Here is a 26,741-nt window from a genome sequence, read left to right as displayed (position 1 = left end):
TTTTTTCTCTTTTTACGGGTTTCCAAGCTTCCCAGTGAGGGGGGCGGACCCCCTCACCTTCAGCTGACAGCCGGGTATGGCCACTGAGGCCGGGGACCCAAGGCTGAGTTGCTCCTCGCTCAGCATAGTACCCACTGAGGGAAGGGAAGCTCGAGGAGAGGTAAGATGGGGGTGCTGCTGCCCACGGAGGGCAGAGACCCCTAAAATCCCTTCTTCATCTACAGCACCTGCAAGATAAGAGGGGAATAAAACAGAAAAATTAATAATTTATTATCAATATTATTAATATTTTTATTAATATTATCAAAACTCTTATCAATTAATACAGTATTTACACAGAAGAAAACTCAACAGTCTCTACACTAAGACTGAGTTTTTAAAACTGAGGTATTGGGGGCTGCTAAGGGGCGGTGACTACCTCATATTTAAATATTTAAATTAACTCAGTCTTACCAATAAGATTGGTGAATTACCCATGTTGGACTCTCCTTCCAGATGCAGTGGAGAACTCCTTTGTAGAGGTGGTAATGTAGAACTTCATTTATGTATTGCATGAATACAGCGGAGGCTCCTTTTAGGCCAAATGACATCACCTGAAATTGGAAACTCCCTAATGGGCAGTTGAAAGCGGTTTTCTACTCATCCCCTTCCTTTATTTGGATGCAATAATACGCCTCCCTTAGGTCTAGCTTAGTAAAATACTTCCCTTTTGCTAGATGATTAAGCAAATCCTTCATGAGGGGGAGGGGATATGTGTTCTGCAGGCACACACTGTTCAGGTTCCGGTAATCAACCACAAGACGAACCCCTCCATCCTTCTTCTTGAAGAGGACTGGGGCTGCTGTTCTGGATTTTGCAGGCTGGATGAATCCCCTTTTCAAGTTGGTGTCGATGTAATTTCTCAGCTCCCCCAATTCTTTGGGTGACATTGCATACATTCTAGGTTTTTGGAGAATGGCCTCTGGTTCAAATTCTATAGCGCAGTCAGTGGGTCTGTGAGGGGGCAGATCATTGCAATCTTCCTCACTGAACACTTTCCCCAAGCCTCTGTATTCCAAAGGCACCCTCTGGAGATCCGGAAGCATTCCTTCTTTCATTGTGGCCACAGCCCAAGGCCCATCTGGCTCCTCCCTGGGAGGGATTTTTCTCCTGTCAGTATCTGGAACAGGATTGGAACCCAACGGGAGGAAAAGTTTGCGATATCCATCCTCCCAGCGGATGCCAACAACTGCCAGCACAACCTCCCCCCTCCCCCCTCCCCCCATCCTTTGTCTGCCCTGTGTGCTTGATGTCACCTGTCATCCCTCTAACTCAGGTTTGAATGAATCCAAACGCTTCCACTGTGTTGTTAGGAGCTGCTTTGGTGGAGCCCACAAAGAGTTGTCAATCTAATCTTACGTAGCTTCTTCTCTGGTGACACCGAATGCTAACCAGAGCATGCTATTCCTTCCTTCGTTCCTTCCTTCGAGTCTCTCATTCCCTCAATTCCTTCCTTCCTTCCCTCCCTCCTTCCTCTGAGTCTCTCTTTCCCCCAATTCCTTCCTTCCTTCCTTCCTGTCCCCCCCTCCCCTCCCTGGTAAATTATAGTCAATACTGTACTGGTTTTTTATTTAAGGTTACAAAGCAAATGAAGAATCATTTTGAGTATTCTCTAAAATTTCTTCGGTGGGATCCATAGCTTATCTGGCAAAAGATTTTTCACCTGGCAAAACTTTTTAGTGTTGACATTAGGCACAGCCAGACAGATGTCTTAAAAGGCAAACAAACTGTCAAAAAAGTATGTTTTTAAAAAATATATCTTGGTTGTTGAATTTAATTCTGCCCTGGTGCGGGGCAGTCCTGGCAGATGGGTGGCTGGCAAGGACCACGCGCTCCCATCTTCGTGTCCGCTGGGGTTAAAGGAAAGTTTAGGGACACCCACCCCGTCGAGAAACACCTCGGCGGTGACATTCTTTTTGCCTCCCCACTCCGAAAACCCAGCTTCTCGGCACCCTGCCGAGGCTGAGAGGAGAGTGATTTAAAAAGGTACTCTCGGCTTGGGGTTTTCTCCCCACTGAAATGTTTCTTTTGCCTCTGACAAGTTGCTCACCCACCATCAACGCCCGCTTTGTCCTCGACCGGCAGAAGAAAAAAACCGCGACCTTTCCTGTCGCTCTCTTCCCTGAAAATCCAAAAGTGAAATTAAAAGCCCTCATTTTCTCCTGTGTCTAAACAAAATTACCGGAGCGCATGGTAATTTTGTTTAACAGCCAACCACTCAAACGGCGTGCCAGAGGGGAAAAAAGCTGGTGAGGTGGGGGGGCAGTGGTGAGAAGTCAGAAGCAGCCAACCGACCACTCCAACGGCGCACGAGAGGGGAAAAGGGCAATGGGAAGCCAGTGAGGTCGGAGACGGTGGATTCCTGCTTCTGTCTTCTTGCCACCCTCCCCACCTCACCAGCTTTTTTCCCCTCTTGTGCGCCATTGGAGTGGTTGGCTGGCTCCTTTGCTTGCGCATGAGAGGGGGAAAAAGCTGGTGAGGTGGGGGGACGGTGGCGAGAAGACAGAAGCAGCCAACCAATCACTCCAATGGCGCGCGAGAGGGGGAAAAGGCAATGGGAAGCCAATGAGGTTGGGGGCGGTGGATTCCTGCTTGTCTTCTCGCCACCGCCCCCCACCTCACTGGCTTTTTTCCCCTCTCACGTGCCATTGGAGTGGTTGGCTGGCTCCTTTGCTTGTGCATGAGGGGAAAAAAGCCGGTGAGGTGGGGGGGCGGTGGCAAGAAGACAGAAGCAGGAATCCACCGTCCCCGACCTCACTGGCTTCCCATTGCCTTTTCCCCCTCTCGCACGCCGTTGGAGTGGTTGCTTGGCTGCTTCTGACTTCTCGCCACCCCCCCCACCTCACCGGCTTCCCCCCCCTCTCACGTGCAAAGGAGCCAGCCAACCACTCCAACAGCGCGCGAGGGAAAAGCCGGTGAGGTGGGGGGGCCTGCCAGGCTCCCACGGGCGCCCTCTTGTGGTGACTTGTCAAGTCACCCGAGTATAACCCAAGGTCGGGTTTTTCAGCCCATTTTTTGGGCTGAAAAACTCGACTTATACTCGAGTATATATGGTACTTTTCTGTGTATTTTATCCAGTAGTGGGCTCCTGCGGAACCAAATACTTATTTTCCTCCATTATTTGCAAATAAATTCATTAAAAATCAGACAATAAGATTTTCTGGATGTGTTTTTTCATGCTTTTTTTAGGTGAGGTCTACCTATGATGTCAATTTCAGGCTCCTCTCATCTTTTTAAGTAGATTTAATATCTACATGAAACCGCTGGGTGAGATCATCCAGGGGCATGGGGTGAGGTATCATCAGTATACTGATGATACCCAGTTATACATCTCCACCCCATGTCCTGTCAGCGAAGCAGTGGAAGTGATGTGCCAGTGCCTGGAGGCTGTTGGGGTCTGGATGGGTGTCAACAAGCTCAAACTCAACCCCGACAAGACGGAGTGGTTGTGGGTTTTGCCTCCCAGGGACAATTCCATCTGTCTGTCCATTACCCTGGGGGGGATTATTGCCCCCCTCGGAGAGGGTCCGCAACATGGGCGTCTTCCTCGATCTACAGCTAACATTGGAATATCATCTTTTGGCTGTGGCGAGGAGAGCGTTCGCACAGGTTCACCTGGTGCATCAGTTGCGGCCCTATTTGGACAGGGAGTCATTGCTCACAGTCGCTCATGCCCTCATCACCTCGAGGTTTGACTACTGTAACGCTCTCTACATGGGGCTACCTTTAAAAAGTGTTCGGAAACTTCAGATCATGCAGAATGCAGCTGCAAGAGCTATTGTCGGGTTACCTTGGTTCGCCCACGTTTTGTCAACACTCCATGGTCTGCGCTGGCTGCCAATCAGTTTCCAGTCACAATTCAAAGTGTTGGTAATGACCTATAAAGCCCTACATGGCATCGGAACAGAATATCTCCAAGACCGTCTTCTGCTGTATGAATCCCTGTGGCTGATAAGGTCCCAGTTGGCCTTCTCCGTGTCCCGTCGACTAAACAATGACATCTGGCGGGCCCCAGGGGAAGAGCCTTCTCTGTGGGCGGCCCCGCCCTCTGGAATCAACTCCCCCCAGAGATCAGAACTGCCCCCACCCTCCTTGTCTTTCGTAAATTGCTTAAGACCCACCTATATCACCAGGCATGGGGGAATTGAGGCATCTTCCCCAAGCTTATATAGTTTTATGTATGGTATGCTTGTGTTGTATGTTTTTTAAATAATGGGTTTTTAGATATTTCCTTTTAAAAATTAGATTTGTTCATTGTACACTGTTTTACTATTGTTGTGAGCTGCCCTGAAGTACATTGGGTACTGCCCTGAGGAGAGGGGCGGCATACAAATCTAATAAATAAAAATAAATAAAATAAAAATAAAACTTGCACAACTGGTGTCTGACTAAATACTTTTCCCCACTGTATATATTACTAAATATATAAAAGAAAATATAAAAAAAATATTTAAAATTTAAAACACTGTAAAAATTAAAATATATAAAATGTATATTTGTGTATTACAGTGAAAGCCCAACTGTTATATATATGCTGCAAAATGTAGCAGCTAGATTTTAGTCATGCCTATTCTGCGAAGTATTTTAATAGTACTATATCTAGGCAGATGGGAAGAACTGTAAAGGAGTTCATCATCTAACTTCTTGTAGCTTTTTATTCAGGAATGTATTGATTGGAGCAGGGGAAAAGAATATACAGTATATGCTTTCGAGATTTTTTAAATTAAATGTGCAACTAAGCACAATATGTGCAACATCAGGATGACATATGCAGTTCAAGTATTTATTTAGTTTTTAAAGGGTGAATCAACTGAACATCCTTTTAAAATAGGATGTTCCAGATCATGGCGAATATCTATTTATTTCTGTCCCCATTGAGATTCCCATACTCTGCTGTTGCCCTGTTCAGAATGCTTGCACTAGATTTCCAGATTAAAATAAAGAGGAATACTTAATCAGTCTTCTGATTTGCATGCAAAAGGTTGCAAATAGTCTCTGGCCACTTTAAAGTAAAGAATACACTGAAACATGGAAGAACTACCAACAAAGTAAATCTGGGATACCCAATGTACTCAAATAGCTGTCAATGTACCCAATGTACTCACAGATAGGTGCTTAGCAGATTTCTTGTCCCTCTTCCCTTTTAAACTTCACATTAAAAAAAAAATCTTTCCAAAAATCCTTTAGTATAATATATCATTGACTCTTTTTTACAAATTCTTCCCAATATAATTTCTGTTATGAAAACCTTCACACTAGCTCTACTTGAGTAGTCCTATTATTACAAAAATTTACACAAATTTTAATCACTTATCTGATTAAGTGGACTCAAAATCTGAATTTTGAAACAATCTTAGCAACACTTGAAGTTAGTATAATGAATTATTTTGCAAATTTAATTAGAAGTTATATCAATTTTTATTTATATTTTATATTGTGTAAATATTCTTGTGCATTGTTTAATGTTTTAATTAGATTCACATTACAGTGACATATGAATCCATATTTCATTTTAAAAAATGTACAGGTTTAACAATGTAGAAATTAAAATAAAAAACCACTAATATCAATGAAGTTAAAAAGTGAGAGCAGCTACATGTTCTCATCAGTCAAGATTAGGCAATTGCAGCCAGATAATCCTTAACCTCAGTTGGAGTGAGTCTTCTAAATCCTGCATCGTTACAGATGCCAACTTCTATGTTATCTTCAGTCATCTGTCCTTCAAAACTTTCCTAATAATGAAAAGATACACAATTTTGTAAAACAATTAAATACTAAAATTTCAACTTTGAAAATTTATCAAATTTAAAATGAATATTTTTACCTTTAATGTCAAGATAGCAGTATGAATAGCATCTTCAAGCTCTAAATCTTCATTGTATCTGCAAAAGAACAGACCTTTTCTAAGAAATTTAAACTATCCCCCACTGTTATAACTTACAAAATTAAAATTGCACAAAATTACCGTCATAAATTCATGAAAATTTTTTTTAGATTACTTCATAGTCAAGAAGTTGTGCCGTAGTTTTGCCAATAAACATATTTGAAAATTTCAAACTATATCAGGGACTGCCTTGCAAAAATACCGTATATATTCGAGTATAAGCCGAGTTTTTCAGCCCCAAAAATGGGCTGAAAAACCCGACCTCGGCTTATACTCGGGTCACCACAAGAGGGCGCCGGGTGACCACAAGAGGGCGCACCGCGGGAGCCCGGCAGCTGCAAAACACACGCGAGGGGCGAATCGGGGAAACTGCCAGGAGAAAACTCAACCCCTGTAAACCACAAGATTCCTCGAACTTTTATTTTTTTAAAAATGCCGCCCGCCTCAGAGTAAATGCCCCGCGCGTATAATTAAGTGACTGGGGTTTTTTTCATGCGTCAAGAGGAAAGAATTAAAAACCTCGGGAAATAGAGCGCCCTGCTTGTAACCGCCACTAAAGCACACAACCTCCACCCACCCCCACTTCGCCAGCCGCCACACCTTCGGTGCAGTCCGGATAGAAGTGCGGGGCCACATCTTCTCTCCACCCCACCCACCCCCACCCAATATCCAAACTCTGTAGTGTTCAGTAGGACGGAAAGATGCTTTTTGGGGCGGAGCACGCCAGTCTCTCTCCGCGCTCCCGTCTAGTGCACATCACCCCCGGGGAGGGCGGGATTGACTCTCCGGCAAACGGTCCGAGCATCCCCCTCCACACCCGTGCATCTGGAGTAAGGCGGCGTCTTTTAACACCCCCCCTTCAGCCATGCTCGCAAAGCCACCCATCCTCCTCCTCCTCCATCCCTCGCCGGGGGGAGACTCCCCTCCTCCGCCCCTTCTCTGACCTTGTAATCCTCGTGGCCGAGGTTTTGCAGGCGCTGTTTGCCTGAGGGGGGCCGGATTTCCACGCCGCCGGCCGGGGGCTCCTTCGGGGTTGCCTCCGCCGGAGAGTGCTGTTGCTGGGGCTCCTGGTGGTCCCGAGATGGGGCGCGGCGGGCTCCGCGCTGCCCCACGCTGAGCGCCCTCCACGTTGCAGAACATCCCGCCATACTTCTGGCGGGGCACTTGGTCGGCGGTGCCCGGGCGCGCCAGGTAGACGGGCAGATCTTCCTCCCCCGCCGCCGCGGGATCCGGCCGCTCCCGGCCTCTCCGCCCGCTGTGAGAAGACATGGCCGGGAGTCACTGGGGTAAGTCAAGCCGGCGACTCCGTCTGCGAGGCAGAGAAAGAAGGGCGGACGGGCGGGAGACTTCCTGGGCGCCGCTGGCTCGGCTCAGGCGCGGAGTGACTGATGACTGAGAGAGAGAGAAAAGGAGCGCTCTCTCTCCCTCCCTCCCAGCAGCCTGAGCCGAGCCAGCGGCGCCCAGGAAGTCTCCAGCCCGTCCGCCCTTCTTTCTCTGCCTCGCAGACGGAGTCGCCGGCTTGACTTACCCCAGTGACTCCCGGCCATGTCTTCTCACAGCGGGCGGAGAGGCCGGGAGCGGCCGGATCCCGCGGCGGCGGGGGAGGAAGATCTGCCCGTCTATCTGGCGCGCCCGGGCACCGCCGACCAAGTGCCCCGCCAGAAGTATGGCGGGATGTTCTGCAACGTGGAGGGCGCTCAGCGTGGGGCAGCGCGGAGCCCGCCGCGCCCCATCTCGGGACCACCAGGAGCCCCAGCAACAGCACTCTCCGGCGGAGGCAACCCCGAAGGAGCCCCCGGCCGGCGGCGTGGAAATCCGGCCCCCCTCAGGCAAACAGCGCCTGCAAAACCTCGGCCACGAGGATTACAAGGTCAGAGAAGTTGGCTGGCAACTTTGCTGCGTCACTCGGAGCCCCCTTTTACTTCCCTCTTGGAGCTCCTGTCTTGCAGCTAGCTGCCTTCCCTTCCCCGGGTCCAGCAAAGTTTCCAGCTTGTACAATTACTGCACTAATTCCCTGATTAGATTTTGAGGTAAGTTCTCTCTCTGCTTTTTTTCAAAGTCTCCTTTCTATAGAACTTTGATAAAGTTCCCCCCTCCCTCCCCCCTCTCTCTCAAGAGACACAGAGAGCGAGACAGAGAGAGAGAGAAGGAAGAAGGGTAGAAGAAAAAGAAAAAGGAATTGAGTACTTTTTAAGGGCTTTGTTGGATTCATTCTGTAGATTTGTTATGGTACAAGTAATATACAATCGTACTAATTTTAGCCTGCCAGTAGATTGTAAAAATAAGATACATTATGCTGCTTTCTTCTACTCCAGAGATTCATGAATACTTAAGATGTTTAGCATTTCTGTACTCACTTAGCATTAAGTTTTAGTGTTAAATAATATTAATATTTACCTCTTGGATTTAAATCTATTGTTATTTCTGTGTGGATTTACCTCAGAATAAGTCTCAGTTTTTTGGGAACTTGCTGATAGATATGCTTAAAACTGCAGTCCATCTGTGCAGTTGCCTGTAAGTAAGTCCTATTGAAATCTGTAAGGCTTAACTCAGAATAAAGAGTTGATTTAATATGCAATCCTGTACATAAATTTACTCAGTAATTAACTTGGCTGCATGGCTTGGGGTAGTTTGGTAGAATGTTATGCAATTTTTATGTCTCTGAAAATCTTTTATTCTTAGATGGGAAAAAGAATTTTGTGAAATTATTGTGCAATTTGAATTTGAAAAAATATTGTTTTGTTCTTCTCTCTACTTTATCATTGGATTATAGAGAGAAAAATTAAGTCTCTAAAATACTGTTTTGAGGGATTTTGACTCATAGGTTTTAGCTTGGTTGCTGATTGAACTACTTTTTTTACTTTTTAATTTATTTAATTTTATTTAATTTATTGTAAATATCAGATTGCTTTTATTTACCCACTTTGAAATAAATATTGTTTACCCTCTTTAAAATAAATATTCTAAAACATTTAATCTACCGATGTCTCATTTAATGTAATTTTATTGGTTTCCATTTTTATAAGTTACCAGTAACCACTGCATTTTCTAACCTCGGCTTATACTCGGGTCAATAAGTTTTCCCAGTTTTTGTGCCAAAAAATGGTGCCTCGGCTTATATTCGGGTCGGCTTATACTCGAGTATATACGGTAACTGTTAACAACTGGAAAAGCCTGCTAATCCATAAAGTGTCACAAAATGGACCAATTTCCAAAGTGCAGGCCTGTTATCACTATTGCTATTTTTGAAAACACCATGTGCAGTCTAAAGACAGACTTGTAAATGAGAAGACAGTGCTTGACTCTAACTTTGTTACAGTATGGCAGAAAGCCTGTTACATATTTCTCCTACCTTCCATTTAGAGACCTCAGTTTCTGCAAAAAGCAAGTCCAACATTCTACAACCCTCCCTTTTTTGTGTGTGCATGAATTATTGGATTGAAGAGTCAAAATGGATACATTAAGATTTCCCTAGGATTGGATGAGGATCAAAATGATACTGAGATCATTGTGCTGTTGAACATCCATTCTACTCCTTCTAAAAATTGACTAAAAAAACACAAGGAAACACTTTGCCTACTTTAGTGATGTTTTATTGTCATCAGCAATGACCACACTGATGTCTAGCAGGGAAACATAAAGGTTTATTCAAGATTGTTTTAAAATATTATTACATAAATAGATTATGCATTGTAAATCATTTCTAGGTATTTTGATAGAGGAAGCATTGTATACATATATATTAATAGAATATAAGAAAAATGTGACCCTTGGTTTTCCTTTTACCATGATGGTTTCTTCTCTTAAATAAAAATACAGTGGTACCTCTACTTAAGAAATTAATTCGTTCTGTGACCAGGTTCTTAAGTAGAAAAGTTTGTAAGTAGAAGCAATTTTTCCCATAGGAATAACATGTAAAAGCAAATAATGCTTGCAAACTCATTAGGAAAGAAATAAAAGCTCAGAATTTGGGTGGGAGGAGGAGGAGGAAGAAGAGGAGGAGGGCAGTTGCTGCCGAAGGAACAATGTAAGGTGAATCAAAAAAATCCAAAACTTTAAGGCTTGAAAAAAAAAAAGAGGGACTCTGAGCTGGCGAGGAGGAGCACGCACCTCCCATACACCCGGCGTGATGCTACCTCCCATACACTGCGCTAGAACGAAGGGCTTCCCAAAGCAAAGGGAGCGTTTCTTTTCTCTGGGTGCTGGCAGAGGTTTATTCCCTCTTCAAGCACCAGAGAAAGGAAAATGCTACCAAAGTCTCCTTAAGCGCTACCGAAAGGCTCCTCTGGCAGCCCAGAAAAGCCCAAAATGGCCAGGATTAAAGGGGGAATGGCAGGAAACTGGCCAGGCCTTCATGCTGCTCTCAAATTTCCTGGGAAATTTTTCCGGGCTCGGGTTCTTAAGTAGAAAATGGTTCTTAAGAAGAGGCAAAAAAATCTTGAACACCCGGTTCTTATCTAGAAAAGTTCTTAAGTAGAGACGTTCTTAGGTAGAGGTACCACTGTACTAAATTTTTGTTGTTGTTTTTTAAGAGTGAAAGGGATGCTTATTCCTAACAACCAAGATGATATTGATGGATGAAATTCACTATGAAGATGGATTTTGATAAAGTTAATTTTATATAAGCTTACAGCACTACTAATATTTAACTATAAACCATTCAAGAATTCAGAGAACAATCCAGAAATGGAAAATTCAAATAAGAATACAAGTCTGTAATACAAGGGTGAGTCAAAAAGTAATGCCATTGATAAAAATACATGCGTTTTTACCCAGTTATAAATGATTATATTATTTATGTTCTGGAATATTTTGTTTTTTATACTTTTCAGGTTTGTAGACTTACAAGGAAAATTCAAAATAGCTGCCCCCTTAGAGTTGCATCAAAAACAAAGAGAAGTGATTTAATTCCTTGTTGCTGAGAGAGAGACCCCTGTGAACATTCAGACGATTACAAAAAGTGTGTGTGTGCCTTCAGACTATCATCTCTTCAGCCCCATGAAAGAGGGTTTGACAAGCAAACATTATTCCAGTGACGAGGAAGTAAAAACTGCAGTGAAGTAGTGGCTCAAAGAACAGTCAACAAAATTTTACATGGCAGGGATACGTGCTCCCATTCGAAGGTAGAAAATTGCCATTGAGACAAATGGTGACTGTGTTAAGAAGTAGGACTGCGTTAAGAAGTATGGTACATGTTCCTGTGTTGGTAATTATATTTGTCCTAAATAAAATGGCATTGCTTTTTGATTCACCTTCGTAATTTACTAGATTATAGAATTTCTATTCTGCATTACCTTTTCTCCAGAAATGTCTTTCCATTTACATAATTTTTCCCCATTGCAGTAGCTTTCCATGCAAAGTATGCTCCCTAGAAAGGTGAAAAGTACAGCAAATTAAAAATATGCATATTATAGCTGTCTTCTTAATAATACAGTATAAAAATAATATATAAGTACATTACTTACTTCTTATAGTGAGAGTAGAAAAAAATAACATTCTATTACTAGAAATTCCTAACTATACAAATTCATACACAGAGGTTATAAAATTGCAATGAAATGAGAGGCATATGATACTACCAGGCAAAGTTCATTTAGGGACTATACAAAGTTTCAATGCACTAAAAAAAGTGACATGGCATTTTTTCACACAAATGATAGTGGCATCCTCATGGTCACATGTTCAAAATTTAGATGCTTGGCAACTGACTCATATTTATGATGGTTGCAGTGTCCTGAGGTCATGTGATTACCTTTTGCAGAAAAATCAATGGGGAAGCCAAATTCACTTAACAACCATATTGCTAACTTAACCATTTGAAAAATACTACCTTCTGGATATCTGCAAAAAATCTACTCACAGAGCAATCATTCTGAATCCAGAATATGTATTTGGTTCTGATACAGAGACATGTACACCAAGCAGAAGTATTGGCATAATGGGGAGAGGAACAGAAAAAGTGACAGTAGCAGATAAAGACAAATACAGAAAAGAAGTCATGAAAATCAGAAGAGGTAAGTAGGTCATTGGATATGCCACACTTGAAATCAACTTAGAGCCTGTGAATGAAAAAATCCTGCACTTTAAGTGTACTAGCCTTGTTCTACCCTCTAGAAAGATCCTTTCAGATTGCGTTACAACAGAATTTCAAAAATATAATAATTTTGCTTTAAGTCTAAAATTTAAAAAAATCTGTTTTATACAAAATTCTAGTATTCTCCAGTTGCAAAATGAATGATATAATAATAATAATAATAATAATAATAATAATAATAATAATAATAATAAAATAATAAACATTTTGACAGTATAGAAAATGAATTTTATCTCAGGATTATTCTGATTACTCAGGACTATTCTGCCACTTCCTCCTCTCCCTCACCTTAGGCAGGCAGTTATTTTATGCAGAATATGCAGGTTGCAAATGGCAATCACATAACATGCGTCACTTAGCAAACATCATATGAACAGGTTCTCAAGCATCTAGATATGTGACCTTTGGGGTATGCAATGTTTTGCGGTGATCAAAAGTATTTACAAGTGTAAAACACTCATCCAAGGCCATTATTTTTTAACCATCCTTTATTAACTTTATAGCCCTGTATGGCATGGGTCCACGTTATCGGAGGGATCATCTCAACCCACTTGGACTGACTTTTCTCACCTGTGTTGGTAAAGGAGGTAGGGCCTTTACTGTAGGCCCTTTCAGTCAAGAAAATCTGACTAGCAGAGTCCAGAAGGACCTTCTCTGGCATGGCGCTGGATCTTTGAAATATCATACCCTGTGGGAAAAATTTCTTCCCAACCCTGTCCTTCTGTAGGAACCCAAAGGCATGGCTCAGACAGATGGCTCGGGCTCCAACAGGGTGGCATCACACTGGAGGTAGTTGATGAATAAAAAGGCAATCCACCCTTTCCTCAGAACAGCCTTCTTCTTCCCTTCCAATTTTCTTTCTATAATTCTATTTTTCATTATAATTTCCATTTTTTATTGTTTTAGAAATATTCCTTGTATTATTTTAATGCTTCTAATGCTACAAGCCACCCACAATTGCTTCAAAACAAGATGGGTGACAAATTAATATAATAAAATTTAAATTTAAAAAGTCAAGGACTGTCTGTACAGTGGTCCCTCGATTTTCATGGGTTCAAGCTTCACGAAACGGCTATACCACATTTTTTCAAAAAATATTAATGAAAAAATACTCCACGTTTTTTCTATACCACGGTTTTTCCTGCCCGATGATGTCATACTTCATCACCAAACTTTCATCTGCCAATGCTGATGGCCCGAAATCTCGGCCAATCAGCGGTGTTATTGCAAACATTTCGGCCGTCATTGCTGATGGCCCGAAATCTCGGCCAATCAGTGGTGTTATCCCAGCGTGCATTAGTACTTTTACAACTAGTGTACAGTATTAAAACTTATTGGAAGACATACCCAAGATGCCTTCTAAACGTTCCACGTGGAGCGGAGGTTGCAACAGTAAAAACAGCAGGAAGATGCTGACAATTAAAGAGAAGATCGAACTGTTGGATATGCTAAAAGGGGGTCGCTCATATGCGGACGTTGGGCGGCATTATGGAATAAACGAATCGAGTGTGAGATACATTCGGAAAGATGAAAAGAAGATAAGGCAAACATTGATCACATATCATATGATCACATTTAACAAGGCAGCAAAAAGGATGCTGACGCCTAGAAATAAACGGCTTATGAAAATGGAAGCTGCTTTGTCCGTGTGGATACAAGACTGCCGTAAGAAGAGCATTGCATTGGATACCAATACGATACGGACAAAGGCACAACAACTCTACACCCGTCTGGCGAACAAAGATGGAGGCGATGAGTTGATGAAGGTGCTGATGACTTAGAAGACCCCCAGCCATCAACATCCACTGCTTCTCCGACCCCATCCACAGTCACGGCAAGTAAAGGATGGTTTGAGAAATTTCAACAGCGCTATGGCCTGAGGAGCGTGACATTGCACGGAGAAGCTACCTCAGCGGATACAGGTGCAGCCGAGCAGTACGTCCATGGCATGTTTAAAGAGATAATTGAAGAAGGGGCCTACCTTCCAGAACAGGTGTTCAACATGGACGAAACAGGCCTGTTCTGGAAGAGGATGCCATCGCGCACTTTCATTTTAAAAAAAAAATATTTTTATTGATTTTTTCAAAGTAACAAACACAACAAACAAAACATATAACACTTAATGGAGCTACAGTCGCTCCGCTCGAAGTAGAAGTCTTCATATAAAAGTATAAAAATTATCTATAAAATACATATTGTTGTTAGAGTAAAAAATTCAATCTTAATATAAATCTAAATCAGTATCAAAATTTATAAAGATATATATGAAAAGAAAAAAGTTTTAATGAAAAGTCAGAGAAAAAAAAAGGAAGAAAAAAGAAAAAGAGAAAAAGAATGGAAGAAATTTGCATTTGTACTAATAATTACCATCTTATACAGTTCTAGTACTAAATTCAAATACGCAAATAATATAGCAACACACTCATCTCTTATTCCTTGTTTCCCACCAGATATATACTTTCTGCCAGATATCATAAAATTCTGATTCTTCTTGATTATTTAACCGTCTCGTCATCATATCTAATTTGGCACAGTCTAAGATCTTCTTAAAAATATCTGTTTCTTTTGGAATCTCACTATCTTTCCATTTTTGTGCAAAAACTAACCTAGCTGCTACTAATATATGAACTATTAAATAATATATGTCTTTTTTATATTTATAATTTGATATACCCAGTAAAAAAAATTCTGGTGCTTTCTTAATATCTAATTGAGTTATTTCTTTCAGCCATTTTTCTATCATGTTCCAGTACTCTTTAGCTTTTGGGCACGTCCACCAACAGTGATAATAGCTACCTATTTCTATTTTACATTTCCAGCAATTAGGCGAATTAGTTTGGTACATTTTTGCAATTCTACTTGGTGGTAGGTGCCATCTATAAAACATCATGTCCTTCTAAATTTAGTAATCTTCTATTTTGTAAAGTAAGCCATTCTTTAGTCCAAGTCAAAGTTGCGGCTTGATAATATAACTTCCAATTTGGACAGGCAAGGCCTCCTCGTTCTTTTATATCTTCTAAAGCACTCTGTCTTATTCTAGGTTTTTTGTCTTGCCATATAATTTTTTTTGTTATTCTATTTAACTCTATAAAAAAAAATTTCCCTGGATTAATTGGAATTACTTGAAATAAAAATAGAACTTTGGGTAAGATATTCATTTTGATCGCGCACTTTCTTAATGCAAGACGAAGCCAAAGCCCCTGGTTTTAAGGCCCAGAAAGATCGGGTAACTTTGATCATGTGTGGAAATGCAGCCAGCTTTATGATCAAGCCAGGTCTCATTTATAAATCCCAAAATCCCAGAGCCCTAAAGAACAGAAATAAGAATGTGTTGCCAGTGTACTGGATGCATAATCCTAAGGCATGGATTACAAAAGCCCTCATGCGGGACTGGTTTCATCAGTGCTTTATCCCACAGATGAAGGATTATTTGGCTGTGAAAGGACTCAATTCCAAAGTGCTTCTCCTAATGGACAATGCTAGAGGCCATGATGACCTATACCCCATCATGAACATGATGGAGTACAAGTCGAATTCTTGCCACCAAACACCACATCACTTATCCAGCCGATGGATCAAGGTGTTGTCCGCGCGTTTAAGGTGCTGTACACCTTAATCCCTTGGAAGCCTCGTGGAAGCAATGGATGCTGATGAAAACTTCACATTGAAGGGCTACTGGCGTGAGTACACGATCGCATCGTATCTGAAGAACATTCAGAATGCCTTAATGGATATGAAGACACAGACAATGAATGCCTGCTGGAAGAAATTGTGGCATTCATTGTCTGTGCTTGATGAGCATGGCCTACTACTGACAAAGATCTGGAGGAGCTGACCAGGTCAGCGAGTGAAGAAGAGGAAGAAGAGAAAGCTGAACAAGCTGAGGAAGAAGAGGTTGGCCTAACGCTTGAACGGCTTGCAGAAGTGCACAGATTGTGGAACTTTGGGATCCCAACATGACTCGCTCTATACACTTTAAGGCCGCCCTTCACAACATTGTTGCACCATACAGAGCCATGTTAGCCCAGAAAAAGAAACTGCACCAACAACTACCCATAACTATGTTCATCACGAAAACCAAGAGGTCTGTCACCTTCAGCGTCCATTGCAGAAGTGACCAATGAAATGGTGATTGAAGAAGATCCATAGTTATTGAAAAAGATCCTTAGTTATGTTAATAATTTTTGCAAATAAAAAACAAAAAAATATTGTTAATTGTTGTGGTTAGCTCTGGCCCAGCTCCTGCCCCAAGGACTGTGGATGTGGGGGAGACATCCACATGCTGCAGGCCTGTTTTGCCCCTGGTGGAATCTGCTGATGAAGGCTCCTCTGATCAAGAAGACATGAGTGACAGGGAGGAGGAGTGTGTGGCAGACAGCTCAGAAGGAGATCAATTATCTAGCTCCTCCTTGGATTCAGAACAAGAGTTAATGATACAGCTAGGCATGCAGAGAGCGATGCACAGGCAACAACAACTGAGAGATTATTATCAAAGAAACTGAGGCCACCTGTGGTTGGGTGGGGCTGTGGTAATTAGTGAGGCTGCTATAAATAGCAGCGTGTGGGTTTGGCCATTGTGGAGGATTATCTGATCGTTGTGTTTCATGACTGCTTTACTGACTTTGACCTTTTGTGTGCTGATTTTCCCCCGCTTTGAAACTAAACCAGGGCAAAGTGTGTTTCACTTTGTGAAAAAAGGAGGACTGTGAATTGCCTCACAGCTGCAAGCTAAGTATCACAGAACTGATAAGGGACTTGTACAAATTACCAGTTTGTTTGGAGACAAGTGCTCTTTGCTATCCCAAAAGAGGGCTTGGTTTAAGTGAATTTTCATTATAAAGAACATTGTTTTGAATTTTCAAACGTGTGTGTGTCTGAAATTGTATCTGTGCATTGTTGGGAGGATTCTACCAGAGAGCTCGACAGAACAGTTAATAAATACAATTATGTTTATAAATATCAGAATCACTAAGTGTCTTATTCAATGGTGAGTACTGTACCAGTGATAATGGTGAGTAAATGGTTGGTAAGGGAATGGGAAATGGTAATGTATGGGTTTAAAGTGTTGGGACTGAGCAACATAGAAGAATGAATGAATGAATGAATAAATAAATAATGAATGAATGAATAAATGAATACGTAAATAAATCTCCCCCCCCTGCCTGTGTGTGTTTGTGTGTGAACTCTTGAACAAAAACAGATGAGGGCTGGGGGGGGGGTTTCTCTGTTATTATTTAAGTGCTTTTACCATACTACATGCTTTAAATCAAGAGTCACTTCTCTCTGTTTCTCCCTTTCCTGTCATTCTCTGCATTAATCATTTTCTCAGTTCTCTTTTTTCTCCCCTTTTTTCTATCATTTCTCTCTCGCTACCTTCCACTCTTCTCTCTCTCTTGCTTTCTTCCTCTCTCTCCCTCTCTTCCTTCCTCTCTTCTCTCTTTCTTTCCCTCTTTCGCTCTCTCTCCCCCCTCTTGCTCTCTCTCTCTCTTTCTCACTTTCTCTCTCCCTCTCTCCTTTCTATCTCGCTCTGTCTGTTGCTCTCTCTTTGTGAGAACGCCTGCCCCGCCTCTCCTGCAGCCCCCTTGCTGACAGCTGGGACGAAAGTGCTCTCAGCTAAGGGACTGCAAGAGGGCCGGGCGGGTGTTCCCAAAGCGCTCAGAGCGGCTAGCAGCTGAATGATGAGGACAAGATGCCGTAGCTTACCCGCGCCACAAGAAAGCCGGTGAGAGGGGCGGATCAGGCGGGCGGGGGGCAGCGGCAAAAAGCCGGGGGCACGAGGGGGCCAGGGGCGCTGGGGGGGGGGTTGGGGGCGGCCGACATTCAAAACAATCTTCGCCGGCCTCTGCACTTTTGTCGCTCCCCGCCCCCAACTTCAAGCCCGGCTCCTTGCACGGCCTTGGAAAAAGGTGCGTGGGGGGTAGTTTTTGGCTGTCCATAGCCAAAAATGGTGTTTTTACTTCCGCATCTCTACTTCGTGGAAATTCAACTTTCGCGGGCGGTCTCGGAACGCATTCCCTGCGAAAATCAAGGGATCACTGTACTATGATTCTGAAAACATGGGTGTAAGAAGTACCATATATAATCATATATAAGCCTATCTGTGGATCTGATATTCAAAACTTTTATATGTTTTATTTTTCATAATTAGGTTATCCACTAGTTTATTTTTCATTTTGACCAAAAGTCAATTTATCTGCAAATGGCGTTATCCAAGAATACATACTGGATATATGGACATACTTTAAAAAGTATTATTGCATATAATAACAGATAAACCTGTCAGTGGAGAAGCCAAACCCAATATTGAGGAGGAATTCTGACCCTTAAAATTCTTGACTTATTTATGGGTATACTGTATATGGTAGCATCTTTATGTCACTATATATATAAATACTGATTACCAAAACAGGAGAGCTAAGACTGAAAAATCAAATATACTTTATAACAGATTATCATTTAAATCACCTCAGAAGCTATGAAGTTACAAATAATCTTGACAAGATAAAAAGAAGTCTGGCTATTTTATTATCTAGAAACTCAGAACCAACGATAAAAGTGAGCTTTTTTCAACAAAATTTGGAAATCACCATAGCAAAAAGTTATTCTGCTGGTGAATGCTGAAACAGACAAATAGTACTATAAGATTGAACATGTACTACAGTGATCCCCCGCTCGTTGCGAGGGTTCCGTTCCAGGACCCCCCGCAACGAGCGGGTTTTCGCGAAGTAGCGCTGCGGAAGTAAAAACACCATCTGCGCATGTGCAGATGGTGTTTTTAACTTCCGCAGCGCTAGCGAGGAGCCGGAGATTGGGGGGCGGCGCGGCCGCCGACATGGGGGGCTCGCTAGCACCCCCCCAAACCCCCAACCCGGGTTTGGGGGGGTGCTAGCAAGCCCCCCATGTCGGCGGGGATGTTTTAAAACACCCGCGCGGCTTTCCAATGAGTCCCGAAGACAAACACGGAAGTTTGCCGTTTGTCTTCGGGACTCATTGGAAAGCTCCGATCGTTTTAAAACAGTTGCGCCGTTCTCCGCTGACTCCTGGCGAACTTCCCCGCTTTAGGAGTCAGCGGAGAACGGCGCGCCTGCTTGGCTTCCCTCGCCAGCGCAGCCAACGTGCGCTACGATCTTCCGGGCGAGCCAGGCTCAGTGACGGAAGGCAGCCGCTTGGCCTGGGATGCTGGGCCGAGAGGAGCCGGGCTTGATCCGCTGAGCCTGGCTGGCCCGGAAGATCGTAGCGCGCGTTGGCTGCAGCGGCGAGGGAAGCCAAGCCGGCAGCAATGTCGCCGCCGCTGCAGCCAACGCGCGCTACGATCTTCCGGGCCAGCCAGGCTCAGCGGATCAAGCCCGGCTCCTCTCGGCCCAGCATCCCGGGCCAAGCGGCTGCCTTCCGTCACTGAGCCTGGCTCGCCCGGAAGATCGTAGCGCGCGTTGGCTGCAGCGGCGGCGACATTGCTGCCGGCTTGGCTTCCCTCGCCGCTGCAGCCAACGTGCGCTACGATCTTCCGGGCGAGCCAGGCTCAGTCACGGAAGGCAGCTGCTTGGCCCGGGATGCTGGGCCGAAAGGAGCCGGGCTTGAAGATCGCAGCGCGCATTGGCTGCGGTGGCGAGGGCTTGCGATGGAGGGTGGAGGAAGCGGCCATGGGAGGGCGAGCTGCCTCAGGGAGGAGGATCGGGCGGGACCAGGTGGGGGCTGGAATTTCTCCGCTGGGAAGAAGCGGCCAGGGCGAAGGGCGGGCGAGCGGGTGCTGGGGAGGGCTTCTCGCCCTCCCGCCAGCAAGAGGGGGAGCGAACGGCGTGGGCGGGCGAACGGCAGCGAGGAGTTTGCGTGGGCGGTGGGGAAACTCCTCGCTGATGCCAGCAAGAGGGGGAAGACCCAGGGAAGCCGCCCAGCAGCTGATCTGCCGGGCGCCATCTACGCATGCGTGCCCATAGAAAAAAGGGCACGCATGCGTAGATGGTATTTTGACTTCCGGGTTCAAAATTCGCAAATTATCCTGTTCGCAATGGTTGGGGACGCAATAACCGGGGGATCACTGTATAACATAGTACTTTAAGATTGAACATGCATTCATAAGTTCTTCAAGCAAATAGCTAGACAGTTTTTATACAAAGTTATGAAGAAGTTCAATTTTAAATACCGTATTTTTCGCTCCATAAGACGCAGTTTTTTTCCTCCCAAAGTAGGAAGAAAAATCAGCCCCGTCTTATGGAGCGAAGATGCAGGCAGGGAGGGGGGGGGGAGGCGAACTCGAAAGCGCCATCCCGCCGGCTGGCTGGCTAGCTGCTGCCTGGCCCCCTCCCTCCCGGAGGAGGGTCTCCCTCCGCACCACCAGCGGCGCTCCCCCCGCCAGCCAGCCAGCCAAGCCCCGCGCCCGCCAGAACCGGCTCCTCGCTCTCCCCCCGCCACCCACCGCATTTGCCGGCAAAGGTTTTTCTCAGCGGAAGTCTTCAATGTCGGGGGCGCACGGGCGGTTGCGCGCGCTCCCTATCTCCCTGCTAGCCCACTCGGAATATTCAAAATAAGAAAAGCCTTTGCCGGCGAAGGTTTTTCTTATTTTGAATATTCCGAGTGGGCTAGCAGGGAGATAGGGAGCGCGCGCAACCGCCCGAGCGCCCCCGACATTGAATATCACCTTCGCCGGCTCCGCCTCTCCTGAAAGAGAGAGGGAAAGGGGGGAGAGGTGGGAGAGAAAGAGAGAGGGAGAGGGGGGAGAGATAGCAAGAGAGGGAGAGAGAGAAAGAGAGAGGGAAAGGGGGAGAGAGGGGGGAGAGAAAGAGAGAGGGAGGGAGAGAGAGGAGATAAAGGAAGAGGAGAGAGAGAAAGGAAGAGAAAGAAAGAGGGATAGAAAGAGTGAGTGAGAGATGCTCAGTGAGCCTTTCTTTGAAGTTGCCTTTCTTTCTTTCTTTCTCTCTTTCTTTCTTTTTCTCTCTTGCTCTCTTGCTCTTTCATTCTTTTTTCTTTCTCTTGCTTTCTTTCTTTCTCTTGCTTTCTCTCCTTCCTTCCCTCCTTCCATTTCTTTCATTCCCCCTCTCTATTTTTATTTCTCTTTCATTTTCTTTCTTTCTCTCTCTCTTTCTTGCTCTTTTTCTTTCTCTCTTTTACCTTCCCTTCCTCTATTTCTTCTTTTCTTTCTCCTTCCTACCTTCTTCCCTCCCTCCCTCCCTTCAGTCCTTCCTCTCTTACTCTCCCCTTTCATAAGTTTCCTTGCTTCCTTTCTCTGTTCCTGTCCCTTCCCCCTTTCTTTCTTTCTTTCTTTCCTTCCTTCCTTTCCTCCCTCCATTTCTTGCTTTCCTTTTCCTTCCTCCCTTCTTTCCTCCCCCACTCCCTTCTTTCACTCCTTCCTCTCTTCCTCTCCCCTTTTTGGCTCAAAATATTTTTTTTCTATTTTCCTCCTCTAAAATCTAGGTGCGTCTTATCAGCAGGTGCGTCTTATAGAGCGAAAAATACGGTACTTACAGAAGGATCAGACTGGAATAAATATGGTCGCCCCTCATTCCATCCACATATTAATAGTGACACTCCAAATGGACGTACACCTCTATCAAGAAAGACATCAGAAATACCCAAGGTCAGCATTTAATAGGCTGTTGAGGCATTTATTTTTATTTATTTATTACAGTCATATCAAAATCTGGTACAAGTCTTTATAATTTAAAGCACTATGTGACTCCATTATGTAGTTACTAATTTTAAACTTGTCACTGCTGATTCTGCACATATACTTTTAGCAGTAGCTTTTCAGGCGGTAATTAAGGAAGTTAAAATTTTATTAGCATGAAGACTGATTGAAAAAAATACAAATGAAGATATTATTAAAGGAGTGACAGAGGAAGTCATCAGTACTTATTTTCCCTAAATAAGTATTTTTAAAATTTCTTAAATTAAGAACTCATTTATTAAGGCATTAGTCATGCTAGTTCTTTGAGATATAGAATTATTTACTGTTATTCATTCTTCATTTAAGAGCATAATGAAGCATGGGTCAGGTAGCAAGCAATTGTAGCACTCTTGTTCAGACTATACATTCAAGAATGTCCTAAATGAAGGTTCTTCAAAAGGAAGCAAAAAAAGCAGAACAGAAGAAACCAGTAACTTATCTATGCTACAAAGATAAGAAGACGTTTCATTTGCAAACACACCATTTGAGAAATGGAGCTTCCCGCACTTGCCCATCACTAATGGGCCAGGGAGATTAAGGACCTCTTAATACATTTAACAGATACTTATATACACTAATTTATAAAGGTAGTCCTTGACTTACAATCAGTTATAACCGACCTGAAAAAAGGACTTATAAGCCAGATTCCACCCCTCTCCCTCTGCAATCACATTATTGAACTTTGGGTAATACTGCAGCAATTATGGTTGTTTGCAGTCATCTTTTATGAGAGTTTTACCAAAATCTTGCAGCCCCTGCTTTGTTGGAAAACATATTCTAAGTTTGCTTAACAACTATAGTGTTCAAACTTATGAGCAAAGCAAGTCATAAAATCAGGTTGATCACATGACTGAATTTTACCACCTTTATAACTTATAACTAGTTATAAGTCAAGGACTATCTGTAGATAGGGCAACAAGTATGATCAAGTAAATGGAGTACCTCCCTTATGAAACTAGGTTGCAATGCCTTGGTCTCTTCAGCCTTAAAAGATGGCATTTAGGGGGTGACTTGATCAAAGTGTATAAAATCATGCATGGAATAGAAAAGGTGGATAGAGAAAAGAATTTATACTATACTAGGACGAGGGGACACTCCCTAAAGCTCATAGGTAAGAAAGTGAGGACAAATCAAGGGAAATATTTCTTCATCCAGAGGTTGTTGGTATATGGAATTCACTTCCAGAAGAGGTCATGACAGCTATCAGCCTTGATAGCTTCAAGGCAGGATTAGACAGATTCATGGATGCCAAGTGTATTGGTGGCCATTGAAACATGTGCCGTCTCTATGCTGGTTGAGGCAGGCAAGATTCCTTTGAGTACCGTTTGTTGGGGGTCAAAGGAAAGGGAGGGTTTTGTCTTCTCTTTTTGCTCAAGATTAGAAACATAGAAACATAGAAGTCTGACGGCAGAAAAAGACCCCATGGTCCATCTAGTCTGCCCTTATACTATTTTCTGTATTTTATCTTAGGATGGATACATGTTTATCCCAGGCATGTTTAAATTCAGTTACTGTGGATTTATCTACCACGTCTGCTGGAAGTTTGTTCCAAGGATCTACTATTCTTTCAGTAAAATAATATTTTCTCATGTTGCTTTTTATCTTACCCCCAACAATTGGTGGGCCACAGTGTGACACAGAATGCTGGACTCGATGGACTTTGGCCTGATTCAGCATGGCTCTTCTTATGTTCTTATACAGTTGAGCAATTACAATGTAATGTACCTTGTCATTACCTACTGATTGCTCTAAATGGAAAATGCTCTAAATGGAAAATGGATATCCAATTTGTTTTAAACTTATTATGTGGTTTGCATATTATTAATATGCAATATTACTAACCAGGCAGCCTCTTTTTTGTTTATGAAGGCATTATTTTAATAGTATGGCATGTTTCTCTGCGTGCTAGAAAAGAGAAAATGGAAGAGTTTGCATATTCCTATATATTGCAAGTTTATGCTTATTAAGTAATCTCTACATTATTATTCCCTGGTATATCAGAAAAAAATGTGAAGTCACCACTTCATAACTTGAATAAAGAAATGAGAACATTTTATTTAGAGGCAAGTAACATACCCAGATTGAGTGTATTCTTGCATCACAGAAGCAATCCTCTGCACTAGCTGAGCTGTTGGAATAGGCTCATGATAAACCAAGTAGTACTGCTGAGCCAATTTACGAGCTCTATGAACAAGTACTCTAACAAAACAAAGTAAAACACACACACACACAAACAAAAAAAGATTATTATTAAATTACAGTGGAAATCTTGTTCATGGTTTTGGTATGCATTTTATGTTGGTGAAGAAACCGAAGTCACAGGAAGAAAAATGTGTAAAATAAACAGGGCCATATCATACGGAAATAAATTTGGCAGAAAGTAAAATAGACTGTGTGTTTTATTGTGTTTAGCTTGCCTTTGGGGCTTACCATATAACCAACTTACCGTATAACTAACTGAATAATAGAATATAGAATCATAATTTGGAAAGTATTTAAGATATCTTTTACTCCAAACTTCCACTCAAGGCAGATCTTATACTATTCCAGTCAAAGTATCTGTTTTTTGAAACCACTAGTGAGGGGGTACCAACTTTGGGAGACAAGCTATTCTATTAATTAATTGTTCTCACTGTTGAAAATTTCTCACTTCTAGACTGAATTTCTCTTTAACAAGTTTCCACACATTACTTGTCATCCCCACTGGTCCTTTGGAGAACAAGTCAATCCTCTTTTTTCTGTGATAGTCCTAGTATTGGAAGTTATCATTTCCCACCTAATCCTTCTCTTTGATAGGCAAGACATATCTAGCTTCAGACTTTTTATCATTGCTGTTGTTCTTCTCTGTACACTTTCTAGGGCTGTAGCATCTTTTGTATTATAATGACCAAAACTACATGCAGTACAGTATTCTAAATTTTGCCTCACCAATGCAGTATAAAGTATTAGCTCTTCTTGTGATCATATTATCCCTCTGTTGATGCAGCCCAGGACTGTGTTGGCTTTTTGGCAGCTGCAGCACATTGCTGGTTCATAATTAAGTACAGTAGTACCTCTAGATACGAGCTGCTCCACATGCGAGTATTCCAAGTTACGAGCTGAGACGCGAGCAAAATTTCTGTTCGACACCCGAGCTCAAATTCAGGATACGAGCCGAGCGTCCACTAGGTGGCGCAAGAATTCCATTTTTTCCAGTTATCTCGGCGCGAAAAGCCAAATCTAAATGCATTCGTTCGAGATACGAATTTATCGACATACAAGGTCGGCTCTGGCACGAATTAAACTCGTATGTCGAGGTACCACTGTAATCCATTAGGACAAGTAGATCTCTCTCATAGTCACTATTGTTTAGGCAGAAATCATCTACTATATGTTTACATTTATTTTTTTCTTTTCCAAGTGCAAGACCCTTTTGTCACCAATGAACTGTATCGTGTTGGATAATAGAGGCCAGTAGTCACCTTTGTCAAGTCCCTCTGAATCCTGAATCTATCTTCCAAAATGTTAGCAATTCCCTCCAACTTGGTGTCATCAGCAAATTAAATGAATTTCCCTTCTATCCTCTATCTAGATCATTTATAAAGATGTTGAAGAGTACTGGGCCCGAGAGAAACTTGAGGTACTCCTAACACATGCTTCCTTACATATATATATGTAGTTCCATTGAGAACTACCCAGAGTGTGGTTGATCTGTAAATTATAAATTCATCTAGTGGTGATACTATTTATCAAGAAATTAGCTGTGGTCTACTTTAATGAAATCCAAGTATACTATGTCCCCACATGTTGCTGATCTACTAATTTAATCAATTTATCAAAGGAGGATACAAAGTTTATTTGACATGATTTGTTAACAAACCCAAATAATACTGGCTTCTAATCACCTTGTTCATTTAGAAGTACAGTGGTACCTCTACTTACGAACGCTTTTACATACAAACTTTTTGAGATACGAACCGGGTGTTCAAGGGTTTTTTGCCTCTACTAACGAACCATTTTCAACTTACGAACCGTCGCTTCTCTGTCTCGGCTGCTGCTGTTGCAAGCAGTGGCCAAAACAAGAGCTTTTAAGTTTGCAGGCTCTTATGATAGCAAGGGAACTGGAGCCCGGCTTTGCCGTGCGGGGTCTCCGCAGCCGCTCTGGGGTGGCGGGTGGATAAAGCAAGGCTAGCGGGGTGCTTGGAGAGAGAAGTAGGAGGGGGTGGTTGGACAAGCACCCAAAGGGGATGTATGTAGGAAGCAAGGCATCCAGCCACCCCCTTTCGCTGCACCTCCAAGCACCCCGCTAGCCTTGTTTCCTCCATACGTCCCCTTTGGGTGCTTGTCCAAGCCCCCCCCTCCCATTTCTCCATACGTCCCCTTTTGGGGCTTGTCCAAGCCTCCCCTCCTATTTCTCCCTTCATACGTCCCCTTTCTGTGCTTGTCTAACCACCCATTCCGATTTCTTCCTTCATACGTTCCCTTTTGGTGCTTGTCCAACAACCCCCTCCTATTTCATACATCCCCTTTTTGTGCTTGTCCGAGCCCCCACTCCTCTTTCTCCCCTCATAAGTCCCCTTTTGGTGCTTGTCCAACCACCCCTCCTATGTCTCCTTTCATACATCCTCTTTTGGTGCTTGTCCAACCACCCTCATATTTCTCCCTGCATATGTCCTCTTTTGGTGCTTGTCCAAACCTCGCTCCTATTTCTCCCTCCATATGTCCCCTTTAGATGCTTGTCCAACCACCCTATTTCTCCTTTCAAACATCCCCTTTTGGTGATTGCCCCACCACCCCCTCTGATTTCTCCCTCCATACGTTTTGGTGCTTGTCCAAGCCCCCCTCCTCTTTCTCCGCTCATAAGTCCTCTTTTGATGCTTATCCAAGCCCTCCTATTTCTCCCTTCATACTTCCCTTTTTGGTGATTGCCCAAGCCCCCCTCCTATTTCTCCCTTCATACGTCCCCTTTAGCTGCCGCTCCAAGTACCCCATTAGGCTTGCTTTATCCATGCGTCCCCTTTCGCTGCCTTTCCCTGCCCTCCGTTAGCCTTTCTTCTAAAGTTTTGGATTTTCCTAATGGGTTT

General features: G+C 43.2%; 1 protein-coding gene across 1 annotated transcript in view; it reads right to left on the bottom strand.

Annotated features, from left to right (window-relative positions):
* Positions 1 to 5,438: 5,438 nt before the first annotated feature.
* The window catches only part of PSMA2 (proteasome 20S subunit alpha 2), a 29,237-nt gene continuing 7,934 nt past the window's right edge, over positions 5,439 to 26,741 (bottom strand). Inside the window, exons 4-8 of the mRNA XM_070729926.1 lie at positions 23,755 to 23,877; positions 21,477 to 21,558; positions 11,218 to 11,291; positions 5,864 to 5,921; positions 5,439 to 5,771 (exon numbers count right to left, since the gene is read on the bottom strand). Of these exons, the coding sequence (XP_070586027.1) occupies positions 5,655 to 5,771; positions 5,864 to 5,921; positions 11,218 to 11,291; positions 21,477 to 21,558; positions 23,755 to 23,877 (454 nt within the window). The 3' untranslated portion in view covers positions 5,439 to 5,654. The remainder of the gene's footprint in view (positions 5,772 to 5,863; positions 5,922 to 11,217; positions 11,292 to 21,476; positions 21,559 to 23,754; positions 23,878 to 26,741) is intronic.

This window comes from Erythrolamprus reginae, chromosome Z (genome assembly GCF_031021105.1).
Source record: "Erythrolamprus reginae isolate rEryReg1 chromosome Z, rEryReg1.hap1, whole genome shotgun sequence".
NCBI lineage: Eukaryota > Metazoa > Chordata > Lepidosauria > Squamata > Dipsadidae > Erythrolamprus > Erythrolamprus reginae.
The sequence above is the reverse complement of the archived record's forward strand: the minus strand, read 5'-3'. Positions and strand labels throughout refer to the sequence as shown.